The sequence below is a fragment of the Bubalus bubalis genome, chromosome 10 (genome assembly GCF_019923935.1).
Source record: "Bubalus bubalis isolate 160015118507 breed Murrah chromosome 10, NDDB_SH_1, whole genome shotgun sequence".
Classification (NCBI taxonomy): Eukaryota; Metazoa; Chordata; class Mammalia; order Artiodactyla; family Bovidae; genus Bubalus; species Bubalus bubalis.
In genome coordinates, this window is record NC_059166.1 from 91,534,532 (window position 1) to 91,556,085 (window position 21,554).

At 43.7% G+C, this 21,554-nt stretch overlaps 1 protein-coding gene and 1 non-coding gene across 4 annotated transcripts in view; one reads left to right on the forward strand and one right to left on the reverse strand.

The window, feature by feature from the left end:
- The window catches only part of KCNQ5 (potassium voltage-gated channel subfamily Q member 5), a 609,119-nt gene that overhangs the window by 21,570 nt on the left and 565,995 nt on the right, over positions 1 to 21,554 (reverse strand). For all 3 annotated transcript variants that reach the window (XM_025295041.3, XM_025295039.3, XM_025295040.3), the window contains one exon: positions 11,569 to 11,677. In XM_025295041.3, the coding sequence (XP_025150826.3) occupies positions 11,569 to 11,677 (109 nt within the window). The remainder of the gene's footprint in view (positions 1 to 11,568; positions 11,678 to 21,554) is intronic.
- On the forward strand, positions 8,129 to 8,200 carry TRNAC-GCA. The gene has a single exon. It is a non-coding gene; the product is annotated as a tRNA-Cys (tRNA).

The following is a 21,554-nucleotide window of genomic DNA, read 5'->3' on the forward strand; positions in this document are numbered from 1 at the left end:
GAAGCCTGGTAGGTTGCAGTCCATGGGGTCGCTAGAGTCGGACACGACTGAGCGACTTCACTTTCACTTTTCACTTTCATGCATTGGAGAAGGAAATGGCAACCCACTCCAGTGTTCTTGCCTGGAGAATCCCAGGGACGGGGGAGCCTGGTGGGCTGCCGTCTATGGAGTCGCACAGAGTTGGACATGACTGAAGCGACTTAGCAGTAGCAGTAGCATGGCAGTGAAATATTATCTACTAGGAATCTTATCTACTAGGCCACCAGGGAACTCCCTTAGTATTGTTGCACACTCAAAGTCTAGTAGGTTCTTCCGTTCATAGTGTTTGGCTTTCTTTCAAAGAGGTGAGAGTAGTAAAACCCAAGCAAGAACTTCTGGATCCAAGCCAGTCTACAAATGGGTAACTTTCCTTCCTAGAATTTTGTGAGCACTAATATGGTAACCATGGATACACTGGGGAATTTCATTTTCCTGGGACTATAAAACCCTACATAAACTTTAAAGTTTGAAACAAGTAAGTCAACAAACTGTCCATACATGTTGATTACTCTTGAATATTTTTGATCTTGGTAATGAAGAGGAGATTCAGTTTAAATTATACCAAAATAAAAGGTTAAAAATTAGATGCTGCAAAGTAAGTGCATTTTCAGTGAACACACTGATTTAATGCAGCCTCAGGGCAAAATGTAGCCACAAGCAATTATCTTCAAAACAGAAACAAACAAAAAGAATATTCCAGGGAGGATATTAGCTGATTAAAAAAATCTGTGCTAAATGATTCATAAAATGTTCCCTAGCAGCATCCTGTCCTCTCACGTGTCACAGACTTGGCTGGCAAGAATGTCTTCCTAGTGACTTGCAAACAAAGACTCATCACCTCTGCTGCTGCTGCTAAGTCACTTCAGTCGTGTCCGACTCTGTGCGACCCCATAGGTGGCAGCCCACCAGGCTCCCCCATCCCTGGGATTCTCCAGGCAAGAACACTGGAGTGGGTTGCCATTTCCTTCTCCAATGCATGAAAGTGAAAAGTGAAAGTGAAGTAGCTCAGTCGTGTCCGACTCTTTGCGACCCCATGGACTGAAGCCTACCAGGCTCCTCCGTCCACGGGGTTTTCCAGGCAAGAGTACCGGAGTGGGGTGCCATCGCCTTCTCCCATCACCTCTGCTAAAACAGCCCAGATGCCATCGGCAAAGTTAGAGAGCTGGTGATGATTAAACAGCTTGCGGGTTTTAACAAAAACCTCAATGGCAGACATGTGCCTCTTCTCTATTTGTGGAGTATATTCTTGTCTGAACTTTGAAGTGAGATTTAAGGATGCGGAGTTGAGAATGCATTTTAGAGGCTGGTAAGAGAACCTGCGTGCCTTCGAGAATAGGAAGAACCCAGGGCGAGAAAACTGGGAAACCTCCTGGCTCAACCTGGGGTTACAATCAGATGTGATCTCCACACCCCACTCAGAAATTGACAAGTCACCTGGGGCTCTTCTCTTGGCTGATCAGATCTGAGCAATTTCAGAAGAGCTGATGAGTCTTTGCTAGTTATATTCTTGACACCTCATCTATGTTCCTACTGGGGAGAAAGATTCTAATTTAAAAAAATGTGCTTACAATCAGGCTCCAACATTTTGGCCTCTATTGAAATTTTCTCCAAATTTCTAGGTGACCTCTTTGTTGCTGATTTCCAAGGACCTTGTCCCTCTTTCTTTTCTTGACCTCTTAGCAGAGTTTAACCACAGAGGATCCTGCCTCCTTTTCCTAAGGCTCTCCTCACTGCTCTATTACCCTTCCTGGTCCCTCCATCTGGTTGCCCCAGCTTTGTCTCCATCAGCTCCTGTTCCCTCCCAGGTTCTTTACAGTTTATAAACCTGGATTCAGTGTGGACCATGCTCTCTCCAGGATGCTTCTGGAAGCCATCCATATTAGCACTGATGATGACCAAGTCTGTCCTAGTTCCTAGCTTGTCTCCTGGGCTTCACATTCAGGGGTCCAGCTGCCTGCTGGGCCCACCGCAGCCCCCAAAGACACTTGCAACCATGCACCGCACCCCTCTTCCCCACTCCCAGCTGCCCCTGACTCAGCATCAGGGCGTCTCATCGACTCCTCTCCCTCCATTTCCTTCTCTCCAATCACTAAACATCCGATCTCCCATTATTGTTTACATTGAAGAGCCCCGATGTCCCGTTATCATTTGCATCGAAAGAACCGGGGCCTCCACCTTCTCTTCCTTTCACCGTGACTGTGTGGCTCTGCCCCCGCAAGCCCCAGGGTTTGTAACAGAGTGTGTCTGTCGCTCAGTTGTGTCAGACTGTTTGCGACCCCATGGACTGTAGCCCGCCAGGCTCCTCTGTCCATGGGATTTTTTTTTTTTTTTTCAGGCAAAATACTGGAGCAGGTTGCAATTTCCTACTCCAGGGGATCTTCCTGACCCCGGGATCAGAATGGGCATCTCTTGCGTCTCCTGCTTGGGTTACGACTGTGCCACCTGGGAAGCCCTGTAACAACCAGTGACCCCTCTTTGCAGCCTGTTTTCCCGCTGTAGTCAGAGTCCCTCTCCCATGTCCTGGGATGATGCCTCACTCAGGAGGGTCACCTCTGCACGTGGACGCCCCTCACCTTCCTGTGCGCTGGACGCCTCCTGCTCCTGTGGTCTGGCCTCGCCTCCCCGCATCATGTCCTCCTGAGTTCTCGGTCACGGCAGTCTCCCGGATACACACTCTGGGACCACACATCAGCCCCTCCCGCCTCTCTGCAGGTCATCTTCCTTCTTACTATGTACCAGGGCGAGGAGAAAGTGACTATTTCAGTGTGTTCGAAGGTTTGTGTGGGTGGAGGAGGCGGAGGAGAATCGGGTCCTGGACTCCTGGGAGGGGGCCTTCGGGGGGCTGCACAGCACCCCGAGGAGTTCATGGCTCGCGTCCTTCTAGCTCCGAGTAGCAGCGTTGCTCTGGGCGACTCCTTAGCACAGGGCATGGTGAGCTGGTAACTTTAAGGGGAAATAAAAGGCACCTAGGGAAGTGGGAGCAGGCGGACCCCCAGATGGGAAAAAGCAGGCCTTCTTTCACACAGCAGGCAGCCTTGACCCAGCAGGGGGAGCTCCTAGAGGAGGAGGTCTGGCCTGAGCAGAGGGTGGGCTGGTCCCCAGGGAGCCCAGAGCCCCAGTTAGGATGCTGGCCCAGTGCCCAGAGCCCTGCAGGTGGGAACCCCTGTGATCATCACCACCGCGAAGGTCAGCACTGTCCCCGGCCCAAGTCACCCACAAAGAGGGAAGGTCACAGGGAGGGGGTGTGGGTTGCCCCAGGTGGCACAGTGCTGGTTTCGGACCACCTTCCTGAGTAGCCTAGGGCCGGGGGAGGGGGGCGAGGGTAGAATTAACTGTGGGGCCTGGTAAAGTCAGGATGCAGTTTCAACTAAGGACAGGGAGTTTGGGGTTAGCAGATGCAAACTATTATATTTTGTTGTTCAGTCACTCAACAGTGTCCGACTCTTTGTGACTCCGTGGCCAGCATGCCAGGGTTCCTTGTCCTTCACTATCTCCTGGAGTTTGTTCAAACTCAAGTCCAGAGAGTCGGTGATGCCATCCAACCACCATATCTTCGGTTGTCCCCTTCTGCCTTCTATCTTTCCCAGCATCATGGTCTCTTCCAATGAATTGGCTCTTGGAATCAGGTGGCTGAAGTATTGGAGCTTCAGCTTCATTATCAGTCTTTCTATTGAATATTTAGGGTTGATTTCCTTTAGGATTGACTGGTTTGATCTCTTTCTCTTTAAGAGTCTTCTCCAGCACCATAGTTCGAAATCATCAATTCTACAGTGCTTAGCCTTCTTTATGGTCCAACTCTCACATCTATACATGACTACTGGTAAAACCATAGCTTTGACTAGATGGACCTTTGTTGGCAAAGCGATGTCTCTGCTTTTTAATATGCTGTCTAGGTTGGTCATAGCTTTTCTTCCAAAGAGCAAATGTCTTTTAATTTCATGGCTGCAGTCAGCATCTGCAGTGATTTTGGAGCCCCGGAAAACAAAGGCTGTCACTGCTATATACAGGATGAATAAACAGTAAGGTCTTACTGTACAGCACAGGGAACTATATTCAATATCCAGTGATTAACCATAATGGAAAAGAATGTGGAAAAAAGTGTATATATATATATAGGTGAGTCACTATGCTATACAGCAGAAATTAACACAACATGTAAATCAACTATGCTTCCATAAAAAATGCACATTATAAAAAAGAACTTCTGAGTTTTTACCCCAGACCTCATTTATCATCTAATTATCTGGAAGGCTGGTTCCATCCAGGAAATGAGAGGTCGTGTCTGCGGGAGACAGAGTGAGCGTGGAGCTGTTAAGGTCGTGACCCATCCCCAGCTTCTGGGCCCTCTTTCCTCCGCACACTGAGTAATCTCCTTCACCTTGTTTTGGTTCTCCTCACAAGAACAGGTTGCACTGTAATTCTGATTCATTTCTTGATGACGGGCAGAAAACATGGTTATGTAAACAAGAACCACAGAGGTTCTCATTAGGAGGATGAGAGGATCTCATTAGGAGTGGCCTTGATCCTAGATATGGTGATTCTATGAAAAAATACCGTGAGGAGCAGGCAAGAGTTTCCCCTCAAGGTTCTAACAGACCAAGCTGTTGCCCAGCCACCCGGGCCTGTACACGGGGTGTCTGTGCTGTCTTGCTGAGTACATCTGAGAATTTATCCAGCCCGTGCAGTAGGAATGCAGCTACAACCATCTCTTTTGTATTTTTAAAAATGATTTTCCAAGAGCTTTTTATAAATGTAGTTTTACTATGACTTTTAACATTCATTATTTCGAATACATGAAAGTGAAAGTTTAGTCACTCAGTTGTGTCCGGCTGTCTGTGACACCGTAGACTGTAGCCCGCCAGGCTCTTCTTGTCCACAGAATTCTCCAGGCAAGAATACTGGAGTGGATTGCCTTTATTCCCTTCTCTAGGGGATCCCAACCCAGGGATCAAACCTCGGTTTCCCACACTGCAGGCAGATTCTTCACCGTCTGATGAGCATATCTTGATCTGGGGGCAAAACTGGCCTCAGACTCACACTTATGCAGTGTTTGCACTAAGTCAGTGCAAGCGTGAAAGGCGAGCCAGGGAACGTGCTCAGATATTCCCAGATGTCTGATGTTGCAAGGAATATCCAGGTAATTAATGGGCTTATTTTTAATCTGAAAATTTTGATATTGTGCTTGAGAAAATACTTTGTGAACAGTGACAGGAAAACTGGTGTCTCACCCCGTGTCATGGGCTGAATTGTGTCTGCCCCCCACTCCCCCCAGATTCTATGTCAAAGCCCAGGGCCTCAGAATGTGGCTGTGTTTGGAGACAGGGTCATTAAAGAGGTGGATAAGTTAACATGAGATGTTAGCAGAGACCTGAACCCACACTAACTGCTGTCTTTATAAAGGGAGATTTGGATGCAGACACATACAGAGGAAAGACTGCATGAGGATACGATGAGGAGGTGGCCATCTGAGGCCAAGGAGAGAGACCACAGAAGAAACCAGTCCCAAGGGGGCTTTAATCTTGGACTTCAAGCCCTAGAACTGTGAGAGAATAAACCTCTGGTGGTTACGCCCCCAGGAGGGTGGTGTTCTGTTTTGGTAGCCCTAGCACGTGGATATACCATAATACAGGGGACCCTTGACCAACACGGGTTTGAACTGCTTGGGTTCCTTTATATGTGGATTTTTTTTTCCAATAAATATAGTGGAAATTTTTTTTGAGATTTGTGACAATTTGAAAAAACTCAGATGAACCACATAGCTAAAGATACTGAAAAAATTAAGAAAAAGTTAGGTATGTCATGAATGCATAAAACATATGTAAATATTAATCTATCTTTGGGGCTTCCCTGGTAGCTCAGCTGGTAAAGAATCTGCCTGCAATGCAGGAGACCTGGGCTCGATCCCTGGGTTGGGAAGATCCCATGGAGAAGGAAGAGGTTACCTACTCCAGTATTCTTGGGCTTCCCTGGTGGCTCAGGCAGTAAAGAATCCTCTTGCAGTGCAGGAGACCTGGGTTCGATCCCTGGGTTGGGAAGATCCCCTGGAGGAGGGCATGATAACCCATTCCAGGATTCTTGCCTGGAGAATTCCCATGGACAGAGGAACCTAATGGGCTACAGTCCATGGGGTCACAAAGAGTCAGACATGACTGAGTGACTAAGCACAGCACAATCTATCTTTACCTAGACATGAATGATATTTAATATAAAATTAATAGTGTGTTAGCTTTCTTACTGTTTTATAACTTCACTTTCAAAGAATTTCAATACTGTATAGTAGGTCTCTCTCTCATAATTGGAGAAACTGCATATCAGCTTACAAGCACAGGGAAGTTTTTTTTTTTTTAAATCTCATAGAGTTCAATACTGTATTATGAACCTGACTGTGCTGTGTGCCAAAAAAATTTTAATAATGAGTCATTCATTAGTGTATAAGGTAAGCTACCATGAAGCAATCATATTGCTGCTGCTTCATCATCAATGCATGAATTGCTTTACCTGTAAATAAACATAAATAAATATGAATTCTTTTTTCACATTAATATCTTTTCCTTTTGGATGTCCAGTGTTAGTAATACATATAACATCTCCAGTGTTTTGTATGAGACAATATTGTAGGTACAGGGAAATGATTCATCTGTAAACATATAGCTCAATATTGTAAATGTATTCTCTCTTCTTTGTGATTTTCTTAATAACATTTTCTTTTCTCTAGCTTGATTTTTGGTAAAAATACTGTATATGTTACATGTATAAAATATGTGTTAATTGACTGTTTATGTTATAGATAGGGAAGCCTTCTGGTGAAGAGCAGGCTATTGGTAGTTAAGTTTGTGGGAAGTCATGTAAGTTATATGCAGATTTTCAACTACATAGGGAGTTGGCACCCCTAACTCTGCATTGATCAAGGGGCAACTGTACAATGAGAAGAGAGTGTGTAGTATTTTCAGGAGTTTATCAGTTTTCTTGTTATCTGTTTGCTGCTGCTGCTGCTAAGTCACTTCAGTCATGTCCGATTCTGTGTGACCCCATAGAGGGCAGCCCGCCAGGCTCCCCCGTCCCTGGGATTCTGTTTACTTCCCTGCTAATTTCATTTTTATATTTGGAAATTAATTTATATGAGTGAATGCAAAGCAACTTAACAGTGTTTGAATTAAATCATTAACAAGATACAGAATTTTTGTTAAAAATAAGTTCAGTCTTCTCTCCCAGAGATAAGTTTGAAAACACATTTCCAACAACCTCATGCACTCCAACTAAAAATATTTTGAAAAAAGTCTGTGGCAAGCCTGGAGGAACTAAACAAAGTATTTTTCTGTCTTTTAAGGCATAGCTTGGAAATGTCTAAGAATAGCTGCTGTTCACTACTATAAAAAATGATGTCATTCATTAAAAAAAGAAAGTCTCCAAGTGCATTTAGGTAATGGAATTGAAACAGGAGAAAAGAGGCAGATCACAACCTTTAAAATAATAACATGGCCATTCTTTCTAAAGTGTTAGTCTCTTAGTCATGTCCGACTCTGCAATCCCATGGACTGTAGCCCACCAAGCTCCTCTGTTCATGTGATTCTCCAGGCAAGAATATTGGAGTGGGTCATCATTTCCTTCTCCAGGGGATCTTCCCTACCCAGGGATAGAACCTGGGTCTCCTGCATGGCAGGCAGATTCTTTACCATATGAGCCATCAGGGAAGATATAGTCATAGGGCTTGACTAAAACTGGTTAGAACCAACTGGGTCCAAGATGGTGGAAGATTCGACTTTTAGAGGACTTAGAGCCTCACTATATGCTTATTGTAATATATTAGCTAAGTGACACACCCCCCAGGCACCACAAGAGTTCTGAGGTTGACCATCAAAGAGAAAAAAGTGGGTGGTGGCCCAATTCCTGGAAATCTCTGCCCCTTCCCCAAAATAGTTGGAAGAAACAGCCCATAGGCTCCTGCTCATGAGCCTATGAAATTACTCAGCTCCTAAAAGCTGACCATCCCATATTTCAGGGCCTCTCGCCTTTTGAGATGGCCTACCCTCTATTTGTGCTCTATGTTTCTCTCTAAATAAATCAATTTCTTACCTTTCTTACCTAGACTTCCCTGGTGGCTCAGATGGTAAAGCGTCTGCTTGCAATGCAGGAGACCCGGGTTCGACCCCCGGGCTGGGAAGATCCCCTGGAGAAGGAAATGGCAACCCACTCCAGTACTCTCGCCTGGAAAATCCCATGGACAGAGGAGTCTGGTAGGCTACAGTCCATGGGTCAAAAAGAGTCGGACACGACTGAGCAACTTCACTTTTCTTTCACTTTCTTACCTATCACTTTGTCTCTCACTGAGTTCTTGCTGTGATGAGATATCAAGAATCTCAAATTTACCAGGAATGGAATCCAGATGAATTTGGAGAGTGACCTTAATCATCTTATTGCCCGAGAATGTTTATTTTCAAAAATAACTAGAAAATGTCAGAGGCTTAATAAATACTAATAACTGAAAGTAAGAATTCCTACTTTCACTCTTTGTGAATGTAATCATACTATTTTACATGCTGTCATCCTTGCAGTGGAATACATATTTTTTTGTTACACATTTTAATTTTAATTTGTCTCTTAGGAAAACTATCATTATTAGAGCTACTGGAAAACAAAAGGCATGTTCAAATTGTTATGTTAAATAATCAAACAACCAAAAGAAAACAAGGAAAATGCCAAAAACAGAGTCGCCATTTCTGAGATGAATAATAGATGGTTTACACTTGCAGTCAGTAACATACATATAAAATCCTATTTCAGGTGAGCTGTGTGTGGTGGGCGTGTTCTAGCAAAAACATTCCAGTCAATTGATGTTCAGTTTGTTATATAATTAAGCTCAGGAAAAGGACACTTTTGCATATGATTTACGGACTTCTACTTGCAAACTCCTTTTCAGAATTGCTGATTGCATTGGTTAGTCCTTTAATTCTTAGATATTAAAAGTTCTATCATAACTCAAAGATTTCCAATTAAGTTATTAACTACTGAGTGTAGCTATTATGTTTCTATAGAAGCAAACAATTTTAAATGGAACTCAGAAGTTATTAAAAAAAAAAACAACCCTCTAAGCAGAATCGGGAAACAGGGAAGAAAAACACCACATCAAGAGCTACGAAGTAGCAAGCAGAGAGTTTCCGAAATTCACAAAAAGGAGAGATGTGTAAATAATAAAGTCCTGTTAAAAATAAGAACCAAGAATGAATTCTGAAAAGCAAGGAAATTCTGCAAAGTACTTTTCAAAAATCAGTCAGGTTGTAAGAGCAAGGTAGAACAAAATAAATTGCAAGCTGCTACTAAGGTGCTGAGTTGGCAGAATAAACCCATTTCATTTTTTTTTCCCCTCACAGCTCAAGATTCTTTGTGTAAATTGTAAGGCAAAAGCAAAAAGCTTTAGAAGGTCTAGGGAAATGACACAAATTGGGTTAAGTATGACTTTTAGGAAACTTAATCTGCTCCCCGGAGATAAGATTTTACTGTATTTGTTGCAAATAAAGGCAAGGGTCTCTGACGGCTGTCACGATGGATGGAAAGAATTTCAAGGTCACTTGTAGGCCAGCTAGTCCTGGAGAACTTCCCGCAGCGATAGGAATGCACTGTGTCTCTGCCCAGAGTGGGAGCGTGGCAGCGTATGGAGCCTGAGTGCTTTACGTGTTGGCCACACCACTGATGAACTCAGTTTTGCATTTTATTCCATTGTTGTGTCATGTCATGGGCTTAGTCACGTCTGACTCCTTTTGCAGCCCTATGGACTGTAGCCCGCCAGGCTCCTCTGCCTTTGGAATTTTCCAGGCAAGAATACTGGAGGCGGCTGCCATTTCCTACTTCATGGGGCCTTCCCAACCCAGGGCTTGAACCCGTGTCTCTTGTGTCTCAGTTTCTTTTCCACTGGTGCCACCTGGGAAGCTCCTTATTCCATTGTAATTAATTCAAATTTGAATTACCTCGTGTGACTGGTGGCTACAATGTTGGGCAGTGCACAAAAGATCCTTTCCATCCATTTAATGGAGGCTGCAGATAGCATTTATTATATATCCTTGGGTTTTCTCGGATTAAATATTACCCAAGGCTTCTGAGATCCCCAGGGGGCAGTGTGAGCACATGACTGCCCAAACTGGGAGACTTTGAGAAAGACAAGGAATGTCAGTAACAGTCACGAAGAAACAAGAGGCCCAGGACACGCAGGTGCCCTCCCACTGGGGTGTTGCTCGCAGGTTCTGGAGGGAAGTGACCAGGCTTAGCTTCACTTTGGTGTGGGCTGTTGTTACAGGTAAAATTTAAGCACCTTCTGGACAAACATTTTCATCATATCATAGTTTTTTTGTCCCTGCAAACATTTATTAATACCCAAATCTTTATAACTCACCTTTACTCTCCAGGACAACCTTGACCACAGGGTACAGCGATGACTAACAGATGCTCAAACCAGCAGTGCAAGATCAATCACTCTGACATCTGAGCTCAGACCAAGTACCTAGGTAGCTACCCTGGGCTGGATAGTTTTAGCCCTCCCCAGGCCTCCTGGTAAGAGGCAGGAGAAGCCAAAGAGAGCAGAGGCATCCTTTTTTGCAGACAGCCACTCGGCATCCTCGACAGATACACATTCTCCCAAAAGGACTGAACTGGGTGGGCAGAACAGCAGCTGCTCATTTAGTGCGGATCCTGGATCGTTTGTGGAAGTGGATTCTGGAGGTAAAAGTTGCTTTGGACACACTCTCAATTTTCCACCATCAGGAGAGAACGTGTACCATGGTCAGACTTTACAAATAAATTTTGGCAGGACAGTTGCGGCTCCCTGCAAAGCACTCAGGCTCTCCATGTTCAGAACTCAACCTGCTTTGAAATAACAAAGACGGACTCTTCTTTGACACAAAGTACAGAACAGGGATTGAATCATCAATCAGAAAAATAATTTAAAAAATTCAGCTGTATCTATACACCAAAGCAAGAAATTCACACAATAAGCCAATTCTCATGTGATCTGTTTGGAACCTGGCCTGGTTTTTCTTTTTTTGTTTCCATTGTGGTTTTTTTTTAAAATTTAAATTAATTTATTTTAATTGGAAGCTAATTATTTTACAATATTGTATTGGTTTTGCCATACATCAACAAGAATCACCACTTATAACACATCTCATGCTGAATACAGTCAAGTTCTGTATTAAGAAAAAATATCTCACAATTTAATAGGCATGTGGATGAATAGGAAGAACGAAAGGAATTATTATGGGAGATTCCCTGGTGGCTCAGCTGGTAAAGAATCCACCTGCAATGCGGGAGACCTGGGTTTCATCCCTGGGTGGGGAAGATTCCCTAGAGAAGGGAAAGGCTACCCATTTTAGTATTCTGGCCTGGAGAATTCCACGGACTGTATAGTCCATGGGGTTGCAAACAGTCGGACACGACTGAGCGACTTTCGCTTTCACCTGCAGGAAAGAGAACTTAGCAACACAGTGATTGAAACAATGAGCGGGAGGTCTCAGAATCATTTTGTGAAATGTCGTCACCAACCTGATTGCCCGAATGACGGTTTTCAGCGGTGGGGTGAGGTCCTCCACGGACACGTCGCACTGGCATCCTTTGTCATCGTACACGTCATCGGTGCCAAGGGCTGTGTCAGCTGTAGGAGAAAAGGGTGAGTTAGATGACGGCACAGCGGTGATTTAAAACTCGTTCCCCAACTGGTCTTCCATAGGGATGGGGGCCTCACAGACCCGGCTTATAAATCCACACGTGCGAGGCTGCCAATTGCTTTCCCCAATATTATCCTTTCTCCTTTTCCTGCAAGATCACCCATTTCACGTAACTTGACATGACCACCCTTCTGAACTGTCTGCCAGGGCACATGGGGCTGTTGACATCCTTTCTTCCCAGCAGTGGTGATGGATTTGTGCTCATCCACACTGCTCTTTTGCTCAGTTCTTTTGAAGCTAATCGCCAGAGTTTAAAAAGCAGCTGTTTGGAGTTAGGAAGGCAGGTTTTGGACATTTAATGAACTGGCAACTAGACAGAGGTTGAAGCCCACATCATGACCCCAGGAGCCCCACACCCTGAACGAGGGTGCTGAGCATCTGGCTCCAAGAACACTGTCTCCCTGTCAGTTACTCGACGTGGGCAGAGCTGGCTGATGACAGCGGAGGTGAAGCTGAGAGCAGGTTCTCAGACGGGATAAGAAAGTCCACGCCTCAGAAACCGGGCAAAACAACTTTCGGTTTAATTGCAAAGTTTGGAAAAGGAAGCAGGGTTACAATAAACTCCAATTAGTCAGGGATTATGAAATTAATAAAGAATAGTCCCTTGGACAGCAAGATCAAACCGGTCAATCCAAAAGGAAATCAACCCTGAATATTCATTGGAAGGACTGATGCTGATGTTGAAGCTCCAATACTTTGGCCACCTGATGCGAAGAGCCGACTCATTTGAAAAGACCTTGATGCTAGGAAAGATTGAAGGCAGGAGGAAAAGGGGATGACAGAGGATGAGATAGTTGGATGGCATCACTGACTCAATGGACATAAGTTGGAGCAAACTCCAGGAGGTAGTGAAGGACAGGGAAGCATGGCATGCTGCAGTCCATGGGGTCTCAAAGAGTCAGACATGACTTAGTGACTGAACACCACCACCAAGGGACTAAAACTGCTTTCTGTCACCTGCTCTGCTCAGTGATCATCTGCTACATCATAGAAGAAGGAGACTTTGAAATGGGCTGTCCTGGTCAGGCTGTAAGTCCTGAATGACTGTAAGAGGCCCATTTATTGGAGCAGGGCTCACATCTGGAACTCAGCTGGTGCATCACTCAGGTCAATGATTCACTGTGTGTTTACTTGGTTTATTGTATGCCAGGAGCGGAATAGGGAGAAAAGATGCAGATGACCTTTCACAGCTTGTTCATGGTCCCTCTGGCCTTCTGGTCCCCAAGCTTCTTCCTAAGGGGGTTCTCCAGAACCATGACCTCACAATAATGATCATAATAACAACCACTTGGTGAAACGTATGCCAGGCACTTAGACGAAACTTCTGCACGTGTTAGTTTTCTTATTTACAGCAACTGGACAAGTTGGTGATGACAAGCCTGATTTTTAGATACTGAAATCAAGGCTCCAAGAAGGTAAGTGCCTCATTCGAGGCCTCAGCAGTGGTCAGTGGAGTTGTTGTTGTTCCGTCTTTAAGTCGTGTCTGACTCTTCGTTGACCCTGGGGACTGCAGCACACCAGGCTTCCCTGTCTATCACTAACTCCTGAAGTTAGAGCAAACTCATGTCCATCCAGTCAGTGATGCCATCCAACCATCTCATCCTCTGTCATCCCCTTCTCCTCCTGCCTTCAATTTCCCCAGCATCAGGATCTTTTCCAATGAGTCAGTTCTTCCAATCTTGTGGCCAAAGTATTGGAGCTTCAGCTTCAGCAACAGTCCTTCCAATGAATATTCAGGGTTGATTTCCTTTAGGATGGACTGGTTTGATATCCTTGCAGTCCAAGGGACTCTCAGGAGTCTTCTCCAGCACCACAGTTTGAAAGCGTCAATTCTTTGGTGCTCAGCCTTCTTTATGGTCCAATTCTTGCCCTCTGCATTGCATCAGCAGTGTCAGGACACACACAGAGGGCAGCGGAGGCAGCCTGAAGTTCAGGAGAGCTCGGGGGCACAGCCTGTCTCACTGGCTGGGGGACCCTCAGCGTCTCTCCGTGGAAGAGGGCCACCCTTCTAATGAGAAGGTGCCCATTGACTCTGTGTTGATGGCTGGTCCTGACTCACTGACACCTCGAGGGCAGCTGGCCCAGTTTGCTTGGTTGACCTATTAACCCACATAACCACAGCCCTCTTAGCACATAAACTTCATGCCTGAGATTAAACAACATCCTTCCAGGAACTTTCCACATTTCTTCTTTCAGTTTGATCCCAACCCGCTCTTAATTGGGGGTAGTGGGTGGAATGTCTTGCTCCCAAATTCATGTCCACTCAGAACATTAGAATATGACCTTATTTGGAATAAAGATCTTTACAAGTCTTCGGCATTGCAGGCAGATTTTTTAGCAACTGAGCCACCAGGGAAGCCCCCAGAGAGTCAAATAACATAAAAGTCAGGGTCCTTTCATTATTATGAGGTTAATGGAAAACTTTTAAAGCAGGTAGGTGCTGTCACAATAAGTACAGATGTAAAGAGAGGGAGACTATAAGGTTCGAGCTGAACGCACGCGGAACTGGGAGTATCTCTGACCATGATGACATAGCCTTCTCCACCCCCATCCTGCGCCTGGAGAGACCTTCCGTGTCTCTCTGTCTTGATTAGGAACAGGCTGGGCAGAGGGTGGGCGTCACTGTATCCAAGGCATCTCATTAGGGAATTTCATCACACCACTTACCACTTGATTATTCAAGGCATAAATTAAGCTCTCGATTAAAAAAAAAAAGTTTTTCTTTTTGCAAGTTTGGTCAGAGCAAACAATTAGGAAATAATCTTTAGTGGCATGTGTTGAATCAAGGGCTGAGTTAGAAAAATTTCCCCCTTATTTCAAAGCCACAAAATTGGGGGGAATGCCATCATTCTGATTCATAAGTGTCTTGAGATGTCCATATTCTTTCGAGTGAGGTTTATAACACATTAAATGTCTTTGTCATGATTCCTAGAGGATTAAAACTCTGCCTGACTTCTGAGGCCCCAGATGTGGGGCACTGAGCTGCCAGCCACGACTGGTTCGGAGCCATTCGACGACACCGCTGTTCCCCTGCCCTGACATTTGGGGAATGTGGTCACGGGAACAGGAGCTCACATGAGCAGATCTGAAAACCCCCGTCCTTAAGGGCCATGTGCCAGCAGGGTGAGGTGCCCCCCATGCCCCGCTACCGGTGGCTGAGTCTCCCATATCTTGAAGGCCTGCCCCCTGCACGTCCCATCTGTGCTGGGAGGAGAAGAAGCTGGAAACATAACCTGTCTCTCCCACCTGCTCCGTCTCCTATTAATTAGCAGGTCAAGGTCTACTTTCAAATACTCTGTTCCCCCATATTTTGGAAACTGTATTCCTTAGTTTTTGGACAGAACCTTTTGGACCTTATAGACTAAAGAGAGAGAGGCATAAAGAGAGCATTCTGGAAACTTCTGCTACATCCAAAGACCATATTTTTCCGGTCCCACCATAAATATTGCCATCAAGAGGCAGGTGTTTGTGAAAAGAAAAAAAAAAAAAAAAGAAACGGGAGTTTCTAGTTCTTTCTCTTGGTCTTCTGCTCTTACGGATTAGATTTCTTTTACATTGCCTGATGAAATGATTACAATGGTTTTCAACCTTGGCTGCACCTTAGACTCACCTGGGGATTGTTTAAAAAAAATCTCAATACCAGGACAGGCTGGAACCTAGGCCTCAGAGAGTTTATAAAAGCTCGCCAAGGAATCTGTGTGACTGGATGTGGAGCATGGTGCCCTCCATGACACCCAGCTGGAGTCTAGGCATGTGACTAGTCACCACTGGACTCAGACTCACCCCCGTGTCTCCCCTCGCACTACTATTTCGCACAATTGAGACAATATGGGTGCTTCCCAAGACAACAGGAAATGATCACATCATGAAAAACAGAAAAGGAAATCCCTTACAAACTGGTGACTTGGGAACAAGTTTCACCGTCTTTTTTTCTAGCCTGGAGGTCTCTGAGTTCTGAATTCTAGATGCTGTTTTCCACCCTTCAGCCTTTGAGACCTGCTCTTCAGACCATGACCCTGTTCTCTTTCAAGGAAGTCATTACAGTTTCACACACAAGGAGCTATATTATGTCCAGAGATCAAAATAAGACCAAACTGTCAAAACCTAACAGAAAATATTTGTTTCATCAGTCCAGGAAATAAGGGCTTGATGTTTGGTCATTAGGAGAAATTATAAAGGAGACAGCGGACAGCATTGGTCATGAATGCAGAAAGTGTTACTACCTGAAATGGTCAATTATAAAGCAAAGGAAAGTGCTGATCAGGAAAAAGTTGGAAGCTATAAAAAAGCTTAATATTTACAATGTATAAGGAAATCTATTTGAACGGATCACAATCCAAAATATAAACATACAAATAAGTCAGTCAAAAAAGACCACCAGTAGCAAAAAATGACAGAAAACTTTTCAACCTAATTAGAAATAAAAAAAATAAAATTATTTGAAGGTATGGACTTAACATCTATCGAATAGTAAAAGAACAACTAACACTAACAAAACTGAGGTCACATTGGTACACTTTGATGTTGTTAGTGACAATGTAAGTCAGAACAAAATTTCACGGCAACAAAGAGTTTAAAGAAGTTAAAATCAGCAATCTTATAATTTATTACAATTTATTATCAGAGAAATGATCTTTGGAAAATAATTTCAAAAAGAAAATAAAGATAGGGCTTCCCTGGTGGCTCCGTGGTAAAGAATCCACCTGCCAATTCAATTCAGGAGACAAGGGTTTGATCCCTGATCCAGGAAGATCCCGCATGCGTCAGAGCAACTTAGCCCCAGTGCCAGAATTACTGAGCTGGTGCTCTAGGGCCTGGGAGCCGCAACGACTGAGCCCACGAGCTACAGCTACTGAAGCTTGTGCTTCACAAGAGGAGCTACTGCAGTGAGACAGTCCCCACTCACCACAACCAGAGAGAAGCCCACGCAGTGATGAAGAACCAGGGCAGCCAGAAATAAATACAATTATAAAAAATAAAGATAATGTAATAACGACAGAGGATGAGACGGCTGGATGGCATCACTGACTCATTGGACATGAGTTTGGGTAAACTCCGGGAGTTGGTGATGGACAGGGAGGCCTGGCGGGCTGCAGTCCATGGGGTCACAAAGAGTTGGACACCACCGAGTGACTGAACTGAACTGAACTGAAAAATGTTTATTGCATTATTGCCTATTGTAGAGAGATAGTTACATAAATTTCAATGTTCCAAATAGGAATCCATAAATTATAGAATTTGACCATGATGATGTACTACACAACTATGATAAAAATAATTATGAATAGTATATGATAGTATGAAAGTATCCTTAAATGTTTACTAAAAATTAAAATATGAGACCAAATCCTCTTGCTGATGATGACTATGTACAGTGATATATATAAAGAAAACAAGGTATAAGTGAATATGTAAAAATGAAATTAGCTGTGTCAGGGCATGGGATTAGAGGTGATTTACAGCACTTTAAAAATTCTTTATGGAATTTAAAGATTTTTTTCCATCACAAAAATAATATATGGTTTTTGAAGAGTATTTGAAAAATAGGAGAACAATCAGAATGAAGAAAAAAAAAATCTTCCCAAGTTGCAGAACTTAGCGGAAATCACTAGTGTAATATGTTTCTCATAGTAAAAATGTGAGGGCTACAAGTTCACGATACACTTCAGAAATTTAGGTGGACCGTGTAACGATTCTATTCCACTGCTCCATAAGGAACAAGCATTAAAATAGCCACTATCAACGGTGGTGATAACTGATTTATTACAACCTGTTATGAATTGTGATAGATTTCCCAAGGGTTCCTTCCTTGCTACTTGTCTTTTGATTACCTCTTCCCCACTATCACTTTCTGACATCTTAAATATCATCCTTGAGTCTCCACTTTAGGCATGTGCTAGTTCACAGGCATCTCCTTTAATCCCACTAGAGTTTAGAATAATCACCTGGGCCCTGACGCCCATGGCACAATTTTATTTTGCTATGACCTTGGTGGGGACCTTTCTTCTGTTCTCTGCTGGGTGCTGCTAGGTCCTCAAGATGCCAATAAGAAACCCAGAAAAAAAAAAAAAAACTCCAGATGATATATGTTTTGTTCTAGACTTTTGCCTTTTCAAATAGTTTGTTTTTCTCTCATTATGACAGTAATACATGCTTACTCCAGAAACTTCAAAAATTTGAATTTTAAATTAAATCATGCAGAATGAGAAACATTTGTTTATAGCTCTAACACTCAGGCAAATCCTATTAAATTTTGGCCTCTTCCCTTCTAAGATCTTTTCCTTTGCATCAACTGATGTTTAACGTCAAAGTCAATTCCTCAGCACAGATTAGAAGTTGAATTGCTGGTTGCCATGAAAGGGGGGAGCTTTGTTTTAATAGCTTGAAAGCCCTCATTCAGCCTCATCTTATTACGTGGAGTTTCATCTCGTGCTGCAGCCACACCGGATGACACATAGTTCTTCAAGGTACTGTCTAAACATTATTACCTGTGCCTGCTCTCCCAAGGGCCACCCTCGGCACGGCCCGCTCTCCTTTTTTTTTTCTCTTGGCTAGCAATCTGTGGATGCTTAATTTGCAGTGGACAGATGACTCTATACAGAGAGCACCAGAAAAGCAAGGAGCATCCCAAAATGAGAAGAAAGAGAATGTCAGGATACTTATAATAAATCATTTACATTTCAGCATGCATAGAATTTTTGTGCCATATTGAAAACTAGAATTTGATTTTGCAGTTTGCTTAGCCACTTCAGTCATCTTAGACTCTTTGCAACTCTGTGGACTGTAGCCCACCAGGCTCCTCTGTCCATGGGATTCTCCAGGCAAGATACTGGAATGGGTTGCCATGCCCTCCTCCAGGGGATCTTCCCGACCCAGGGATTGAAGTGGAGTCTCCTATGTCTCCTACATTACCAGGCAGGTTCTTTACAACTAGTGCCACCTGGGAAGCCCGTTTGCAGTTGAGCAATTCCTATTTGAGTTATCCGAAGCAAAGAGAATGGGGGCAGAAGGGCAAAGTTTGAAACCTCAGATCCAGGTTTCCAACTACAAGACTTTCAAGTCTTCAACATCCGGGAAAGGTAGCCTGACCTCCAAGACTGACTCTGCCCTGTCTCCTGTTCTGGGTACAAACTCTTATATTTTTTGTTATATTGCTGTTAACAAGCCCCTTTCCTTGGCAGACAGTGAGCAGCGAGGGCAGGGACCCCATTCTTCACCCCACGCATCCATCGTCCCTGTATCTTCTCATCCAGGTACCTGCTGCCCCCAGAACACTCAGGGACATGTTTGCTTTGTGAGGGAAGCATTTCCTTTTGACTTCAGTAAAGTCTGGATGTAGGATTTTAGGACTGGACTTAGGCCTATCATTCGTTGGGTCCTTGTGTGTGGGATGGTGCACAAAGATGAGCTGTACTTTAAGATATCACACTGATTGGATATACTGTGCTCATTTTAGAGATGCAGGAGCTGCAGCTCCCTGTGACGTAGGTGGGACCTTTAAAACGGGGCTGGAGCAGCCATCCTGGGGGAACTGCCTCACGTCCTGTTTTCTGACAGGTGGTGAACTGGGTTGAACTGCCAGCCTCCCAAGAAGTCAGCAAGGATGAGAAAACCACCCGTTGAGGGGACTTAGGAAAATGAATGTTTATCTTGTGACTGTTTTGCCTGACTATTCAGTGCAATGTGAATCCAGTTTTGCCTGTAGGCACCAAGTGACTCTTCTTAAAAACAACCTACCTCATCATCTTTCTTCTTCTATTTTTTCCTTTTCATTAAAAATCCCGATTTCATTAGGTCTTCTATAATCAGGGTACTATCTGTGTTTCTACCCAAATTTTGTTGTTGCTCAGTTGTTAAGCCATATCTGACTCTTTGCTATCCCATGGACTGCAGGATGGCAGGCTTCTCCATCCTTCACTATTTCCCAAAGTTTACTCAAATTCATGTCCATTGAAAGGGCAATGCCATCTAACCATCTCATCCTCTGCTGCCCCCTTCTCCTTTTGCCTCAGTCTTTCCGAGCATCACAGTCTTTTCCAATGAGTCCATTTTTCACATCAAGTGGCCAAAGTATTGGAGCTTCAGCTTCAGCATCAGTCCTTCCAATGAATATTCAGGGTTGATTTCCTTTAGGATTGACTGGTTCAATCTCCTTGCAGTCCAAGGGACCCTCAAGAGTCTTCTCCAGAACCACAATTCAAAAGCATTAATTGTTTGGTGCTCAGCCTTCTTTATGGTCCAACTCTCACATCCATATATGACTACTGGAAAAACCATAGCTTTGACTGTACAGATCTTTGTTGTCAAACTGATGTCTTTGCTTTTTAATATGCTGTCTAGGTTTGTTATGATTTTCTTTCCAAGGAGGAATCTTTTTTTTTTTTTAATTTATGGCTGCAGTCACCATCCACAGTGATTTTGGAGCCCACAAAAATAAAATCTGTCACTGTTTCCACTTTTCCCCTTCTATTTGCCATGAAGTGATAGCACCAGATACTATGATCATAGTTTTTTGAACGTTGAGTTTTAAGCCAGCTTTTCCACTCTGCTCTTTTCACCCTTATCAAGAGGCTCTTTAGTTTCTCTTCACTTTCTGCCATTAGAATGGGATCATCTGCATATCTGAGGTTGTTGATATTTCTCCTGGCAATCCTGATTCCAGCTTGTGATTCACTTAGCCTGGCATTTGGCATGATTTATTCTGCATATAAGTTAAATAAGCAGGGTGGCAATATACAGCCTTGACGAACTCCTTTCCCGATTTGGAACCAGTCAGTTCCATGTCTGGTTCTAACTGTTGCCTCTTGACCTGCATACAGGTTTCTCAGGAGACAAGTAAGATGATCTGATATTCCCATCTTTTTAAGAATTTTCCTGTTTGTTGTGATCCACACAAAGTCTTTTGAGGAGTCAATGAAGCAGAAATAGATGTTTTTCTGGAATTCTCTTGCTTTCTCTATGATCCAATGAATGTTGGCAATTTGATCTCTGGTTCCTCTGCCTTTTCTTAACCCAGTTTGTACATCTGGAATTTCTCAGTTCACCTACTGTTGAAGCCTAGCTTGAAGGATTTTGAGCAGAACCTTGGTAGCATGTGAAATGAGCACAACTGGATTCTAGTTTGAGGATTCTTTGGCATTGCCTTTTTTTGGGATTAGAATGAAAACTGATCTTTTCTAGTTCTGTGGCCACTGCTGAGTTTTCTAAATTTGCTGACATAACGAGTGAAGCAATTAACAGCATCATCTTTCAGGATTTGAAATAACTCAGTTGGAACTCCGTCACCTCCACTAACTTTGTCCGTGGTAACGCTGCCTAAGGCCCACTTGACTTCACACTCCAGGCTGTCTGTCTCCAGGTGAGTGGCCACACCATCGTGGTTATCCAGGTCATTAAGACCATTTTTGTATAGTTCTTCTGTGTACTCTTGCCATCCCTTCTTAATCTCTTATGCTTCTGTTAGGTCCTTACCATTTCTGTCTTTTATTGTACCCATCCTTGTATGAAATGTTCCCTTCTCTTCTTGAGATTTCTAGTCTTTCCCATTCTATTTTGTTCCTCTATTTCTTTGTATTGTTCAATTAAGAAGGCCTTCTTATCTTCCTTGCTATTCTCTGGACTCTGCATTCATTTGGGTGTATCTTTCCCTTTCTCCCCTGCCTTTCACTTCTTTTCTTTCCTCAGCTCTTTCTAAAGCCTCCTCAGACAGCCACTTTAGCACTTTGCATTTCTTATTTTTTGGGATGGTTTTGGTCACTGCCTCCAATACAATGTTATGAGCCTCCATCCGTATTTCTTCAGGTA